General features: G+C 44.5%; 1 protein-coding gene across 2 annotated transcripts in view; it reads right to left on the bottom strand.

Annotated features, from left to right (window-relative positions):
• NPTN (neuroplastin) overlaps nt 1-7,057 on the bottom strand; it is a 51,307-nt gene that overhangs the window by 1,425 nt on the left and 42,825 nt on the right. The window contains exons 6-7 of one of the 2 annotated variants that reach the window (XM_040570398.1): nt 595-616; nt 45-118 (exon numbers count right to left, since the gene is read on the bottom strand). In XM_040570398.1, coding sequence (XP_040426332.1) covers nt 58-118; nt 595-616 — 83 coding nt within the window. In that variant the 3' untranslated portion in view covers nt 45-57. The remainder of the gene's footprint in view (nt 1-44; nt 119-594; nt 617-7,057) is intronic. The other variant, XM_040570399.1, reaches the window with a different exon arrangement.

Here is a 7,057-nt window from a genome sequence, read left to right as displayed (position 1 = left end):
GCTTTAGTCTGACCGTTTCTGAGATGTGTGCAAGTCATACTTACATGATAAGCATTTTTAATTTGTGTTTCTCTGGCGTAAGTTTTTATCTTTATGATTGTTTGTAGAATTGGTTTTCCTGGGGAAAGAAATAAAAAAATGCATTAAATTACAAGTGTAGGAAAATTTTCTTTTTACATACCAAATTAAATAGGCTGAAGGAAGAATGACATGTTAACTCCTTCGAAAATATTTATCAAGCAAGGATCTGGCAGATTTCGATTTTCATTACTTCACTGCTATCAAACAACAAACCAAGCAGGTACCATTCCCAAGCATCAGTGGTCCAAGCCCCATTTGGGAGCAGGGGCTTTTTTGTGCCTCTCCCCCAACAGACTTTTTAATCCCTTGGCCAAAAAAGCCAGAGATCAACTCAGAGGCTTTGAAGAATGAGGATTTTGCCTGCTTTTACTTCACCATATAACACAGGGTATGCTGATCTTTATTAGAGCTTTCACGTCACAGCTAGTAATGGCACGCGTAACATAGCACTGCAAACTCCCGTAAGCCCCCAAAGTAATCTCAGCAATATTTTTTTTCTTAAGGTGCACTTACATTGGCCCAGCTGGTTCATCATCTGCAGCAAGAATTCAGGTGCAATCCAGGGAAGACAGGGGAAGGAAAGAAAAGAGAGTCAGTCTTTGTACCGACGCCAGCCCAACTGCAAACAGCAAACCAATCTATCTACAGCATTAAAGGCCATTCCACTTGGTAGTGCAAAGATTCATGGAGTTATTTTCTGGATTCAAGTTTTAATGGCAGGTATGTTGCTTCAATGGTTTTAGTTAACACTTTGAATGCTTGTCATGAAGAACTGCAACTGTAGCGGACAGATTGTTGCAATATGGTCAGATTCATCTTGTCCCCAAGTTCCAGTGGTTCAATCTTATAAAAATAGATGAGAAGACAAACCAACATTTCAGTTGTAAAATCCTGCTGTTTGTTTTCTTGGACTGATTTTTAAGCCATCCTTCAACTGTGGGTGGGTAGTTATTGGTATATACACAACAGGGTGTATATGCCATATGCTCATCTTCTGCCACGGACGACACAGCCTTTTTATTTCCCATTTTTCTCAAGATCTAATTATCGGAGACCAGGTTAGGAGGAGGTTGAAGGTTCAATACTTGATTCAAGTACCCAGGTGTAGACCTGGGATAGCAGCAGGCTTTGTGCGTGCGTCCAATAGAGCACAGGACTCAAAGCACCAGGAAAAATTCCAGTGTCGCAACAGCTCCAGACACAACAGACTTCAGCTACAGAAGAGTGACAGCATTGTTTTGCCTGTCTCCTGGCGAGAGGCCGGGAAAAACGTTGTCTTTTAAGAATTGGAAACAAATCGCCAACGAGTAATGTTTCATACGGGCTCTTTCATGGCCAATTGAATACTTTTTGAATTTAAAAAAGGCCTTATTTTTCCCCCGAGCTGCAGTACAGAAGATGGAAGTGCATTTAAGCAGCAGTACAAAAATCAATCCAGAAAGTTACGTTAATGCTCCCGTAGAGGTATTTTGGGGGACCAATTCATGACCTGCTGTTTTGAGCACTCCACAGTTGCTGCTCCACCTCGTGCGGGAGGGATTTTTCACTGAAGCCTTCAAGAAACTCTCAGCAGGATTCCACAAGGGGGCTTGGTGCACATGAAGCAGTTATGGAAATTACAGTCTGAACAGTGTGGGCATCCGCATGAGCACACGCTAGGAGTAATGTCTGTCAAACGTGACATTACTCCACCTGTACCTTCAAGGCAACGGAGAGGCAAAGCCACCGCTAGCACAGACAGTGACCGGAACAAAAAAATATTTCAAAAAAATAAAGAACTAACCACAAACCGAGAGCTTTACAGCCAAAAATAACATACTAACGACACACCAGTGTCCACAGAAGTCCATTACCAGCAACAGTACACTATCGGACAAGATACAGAGAGAACTAGGACTAGTAAGGACAACCAGACATCAATGTGCTGTTGTATATACAGTGGAGATATACAGAGACACATCAGGTACTGAAACACAAAGCACAGTAGAGTAAATCTAGAGCCTCCCTCCACGATAATCTTTTGACTCACAAAAGATTGCAAAGCAGGCTAGGCTACGTACTCTGCGCACTTGGTGGGAAGAGCCTGGGACAGACAGCAAGCCCTGCGCCCCCCCCAGCCCCAGCCAGTAGCGCTACCGACGCCGTTCGGCGTTACCACTCGGTTATCTCAGCTTTCTACAAGCATCAGACAGCTTTGAGAGTTTGTTTTGCTGACCTTCAGAAATAGCAAACTGCACCATTAAGATACAAGCTCTCTCTCGCTACCAAATAACCATTGTTCCTCCTCAGTTAAAATATTTAGATGTGTATTTCAGACAGGGAGTTTAGTGTGTTAAAAAAAAAAAAAGCTTCACATTTATAAAGGCTGCCAGCAAAAGTTTCCCTGCCAAAGATCCAACAAAAATGCCTATTAGGATACTTGTGATTATGCATAAGGCCTAAGACCAGTGGATCACCACCACTCGCCCCTTCCCCTTCTATAACCTAAACAGTGACAAAACGTGACTGAGGAAAATTTCTCTATGCGTTACTACCCCGGTCAGACTTTTCTCTGCTGAAAAAGCATCCCCAGTACAGTACAGACAAAGACCAAAACCTGAGCGAAATCAGGGGGCAACAGAACAACAGAAAAAATAAGTACAAAATTAGATTAAATAAAGATTAAAAACAGCAAACTGAAATCCAAATTAGTCGTGAACGTGAATGAAGAAGTTTTAAGAAAAAGTGTTAACATTATGACTTGTGCATTGTATAGACTGAAGCGGAGATTAAACAAACTCCAAAGCATGCAGATCTCTCACTTACCACCGTTTTTTAAGGGTATGATGCAATTGAAGGGGGGAAAAAAAAGAAGTCATAGTAACCGACAAATATCAATATAACTCAAAACCTTTATGCCAAAAGACCTGCTCTAGTAACTGATTTCTATCGCAACTGTATTTAAAATGCATGGCCATAGAGAACCAGCCTCTGAGTATGCTGCTTCATTCCATTCCGCACCTGCGGGGCTCCTGAAACGCTGCCAGGTGAAGCTGTAATTTCATAATTGACCAACCTAAACCCCCTCATTTTCCAGGGGGTTGGCTTTTTAATTCAGAGGGGGCCTGCAGACTCCAACAGATCGTTGTTTATATAATGCACGATTAAGGTACGTATAGGGATTATCTGCTTAGCGTTGCCCTGAAATTGCAGATTTCTGAACTGGAAGTTTAGAATCGCTCCTCTCTTTAGTGCATTGCGCACCAAGCATGATCTTCTTAGGCAAAATTTCTGGACGTTAAAACTCTGTGGGGATGACAAATACGTTTGCTGTGGCTTCAACTTGCATTAAGTGTCTGGGAACAGAACTCAGGCTACAGCAGGCTGAAAAAGGGGCTGCATTTTGTGGAGGGCTCCCCTTTTACAGTGCTGCTCACTCTGTCAGATAGCAAAACTCAGGCCTGCTTTGCACACCTGTAGTGAACAGAAACATCATTACAGCACACACCCAAGCAGAACACCCACGTGCAATTTCTGCCCAAATGATTAAAAGGAAAAGCCAGTGTCTGTGGCTGCTCCGGTCTGGTGTTACAGTGCGACCACCACGGCTTGCAAAGCAGTCTGTTACAACTGCTGCAGACTGCTGGGGACTTCTGACATTTACACTAGCTTCAGGTTGTGCTTTCCGGGAAGAGAAAATTCAGCAGTGGTTTGAAAACTTCTGAGAAGGACATTAGTATTATTCAGATGTGTTTGCCCAAGTTAAAAAAAAAAACACCTCAATAAATTCTTCAGTGAACTCATGGAAGGTGCACGAGGCTCCCCAGCAAGCACCCTATGCTTTCTCCCACACGGCTGTTTGCAGAGACATGGGCATTACGACCCGCACTGACAATTTAGGTTGCACAACGATTTGGAGGCAGCGTTTACTAGCACAGCACACAGGGTTTGCAGTAACGCTCTTCTGTTTCGCTTCATTAATAACAGAGGTGGGGAGCGGTGAGTGGAGACACCCACCTTGCTCCACAAAACCCACCGGTAAGGACAGAGCAGTTGCTCTGAAATGGAATGAAGGCATAAGGCAATGACGACTCTCTGGCCAAGATTACTTACGTCAGACTCAAGGAGTTCTGACCCTTTAATAGCATCTAACAAATTAGTACAAAGGCCCACAGAAGCCAGGCTATTCCATTACCGCTACGATACAACGATGCTTGCGTTTAGGTATAGTTTATAGCTACACAATCTCACAGCGTGCCTGTCTGACAGTTTTCTCCCCATTTTGAATTTTAAGCATGGGAGAGAAAGGTGCGGGTAATAGGAAAAAACAAAAATTAACTTGTTACAAGGTAAACCATTTAAGTGAAAACATTTTGTTCTTTAAATTACTTACAGTAATAGCAGGAACAGGGAAGTCAAGAAAAAAAATGAGTATTAGAAAGAATGTGGGGATATGGATGGAGCTGCTGCACAGCCGGAGCAGAAATACATTTACAGAGAGGCTTTGTATTAAGCTGACAAATGAGAGGGGAAAAATGAAAAAGCACGTATCATAACCCAGTCACCTCATGGCTTTGAGCTAAGGAGTATGTACAGGATGGATTTTAAAGTAAAAACTGTTTACATTCCTAAGAGGGAATGTAGCCAAGGAGTTTTTACTTTCTACTTACCCTGGAACATACCCTTTAAAACAGCATCTGTGCTAATTTGATCCAACAACAACAGGAGAAAGCACTTTCCTTTAGGAATCTTTGATAGACTACATAAAGGTCACAATGGCTGATCACTACATCTATCAAAAATGAGCAGCTTAAGCTATACCACAGAGGAAGAAAAAGCTATTTGCTCCCTTTTACTGTCAAGGGAAGTCCAAGCAACTTGCGTTCTGAGCAAAATGCATCAGCAGTCCTCCGCTGGAACAGTTTCTGACCGTGCATGCAGTGAAGTGCCAGCATCCCTGGCCTTGACATGCCATGTTCATGCAGCTTTCATCACCAAAAGCCATGGGAAGCTGCACGTTATTCACCCACTCTGGTTTCACGACACCTAGCTGGTCTCTGGAAACGGAATGCGACCGTATCGCTTTACCATGTGTAAAGCAAGCCACAACTCTCATTTTGTGGTGCAGAAATTCAAGCGCGGCCTTCCCTCCCTTCCTCCTTTCCGCACATAATTTGAGAGCGAGGGGGCTTGCAGGCTGTTGGCGATACTTGCTGCAGCCCCCTCTCCTCCCAGCAGGACGAGAAAGCCCCTAATCCACAGGCACGAGGAGCAAGATCCCGCCCCAGGCACCCACTAATGCCATCCCCACACCATCACTGGTGGAAATGCAGATTGCACGGGTGCAGAAGTTCCTTCTCCTGCTATGCAGCAGCAGGACAAAATAAAAAATAAACATCTGAATTATGTGAAGGAGGAAATATCAGCAAAGGACCTACCGAGCAGCCCTGTTCTGTGGCAGAAGAAGCAATTAAACCAAACACAAAAAGCAAGGTCCATGCAAAAAACTGCAGTCAGGAAATGCCAAAGTTAAAGGATTGTCCTCACTCCTCTGGCTGGCAGTGCTTCTAGCGGGCGGTAACATTTTGTGCAGCCAGCAAACGCACCGGGAAAGTCTCTTTTGCAACACAGAGCCCTTTCCACCCGGCTCTAACACATAAGTGGCCTCACTCTGCAGTGTTACCGAACAGTAAGCCAAGAAGAACTGCTCCGAATTCAAGCAGGTATCTTTCACTACCCATCTGAGAGAAGCGGTAGCTGGCACGCTACGACAGGTAATTTTTAGCCTGTGGGACATGGAGATGAGAGAGGGAAAGGGAATTAATTCAATTGATTTTATTTTGGCTAGCCAGGTAGAGTTCCCAAGAGCTCTGGAAAGCATCCCAGACGTCTTCCAGGACGGAGATAATGTTTCTCTCCAGTCACATCCCCCACTAGCAAGTGGGGGGTCCCGTTCAGCATCAGCCAAAGTCTTTGGGGGCACTACTTTGTACCAAAAAGGTACCTACCTCGAACCAACCCATCAGAGGATTCTCGGGGAGAAAAAAGGCCAGCTGGATACAGGAGACATCCCCCTTCCTCCCCCTAAGGTGGGAAGCTCCAACACCCCACGGGCCAGAGCTCGCACCCCAACATTTAGGCTGTTTATGGCAGCAGACACCTTATCAGCAGGAGTGGACAGCCTGCAAGAGGATGTGCCAAGCCGAATGATAACGATCCATTAGGCAGCAGTCCAAAGGAACACGCAAAATGGCCATCCATCCTCAAACACGGCTGCCTTTTTTTTTTTGGCTGCTTCTGCAGATCAAAGGAGATCCAATGAGTCCAGAGTTATGCTGTTGTGATGGGGAGAGGGGTGATGGTGGGGAGCTATTAAAGAATCTCAGAGTAGGGACAAGTTTGGAGTAGTCCAAGGACAAAATGCACATCCCAGCAAGAAGGGGCAGCAGGGAGGTTACTCTGCTACCAGTTTTTGCCCCTGTAAGTGAGGAGGAGGCACTAACAGCGCAGCCTCGCACAAAGGCTGGCGTAACCACAACCCTTGTCCTGAAGGTTTAAGGCATCAAAACCAATAGTAAGAAAATTCAGGAGACTGGCCGACTCTAAAGAAACCACAGCAAATGCCAAATAATATTTATATTAAGTAATATGATGCTTAGACTCGCAGCTAATGAATGTTCTGGTAGGCAACTGCTTAAGTTGCTGGCTCAACTGTGGGCTCGCTGGAGTTACCTGCCACAGCTCACTGCAGCATGGAGGCAGATGTACGATTTTGGAAACACGGAGTTTCAATTCCAGGTAAACACACCACTGTGTTCAAACATTAACTTTGGCATTTCATAACAATGTATTTAAAATAACAATGGAATTAAGAATAACCTAAGTAAAACGCTCAAGTGTGGAAATCAGCAGCTTATCAAGAATTTCTCACATATGCATTTGTAAAATGCCCCGGCTTAGAGGGTGTTTCCCACCACAGTACCACAGAAAGCTCCAA

This window comes from Cygnus olor, chromosome 11 (genome assembly GCF_009769625.2).
Source record: "Cygnus olor isolate bCygOlo1 chromosome 11, bCygOlo1.pri.v2, whole genome shotgun sequence".
Lineage (NCBI taxonomy): Eukaryota > Metazoa > Chordata > Aves > Anseriformes > Anatidae > Cygnus > Cygnus olor.
The sequence above is the reverse complement of the archived record's forward strand: the minus strand, read 5'-3'. Positions and strand labels throughout refer to the sequence as shown.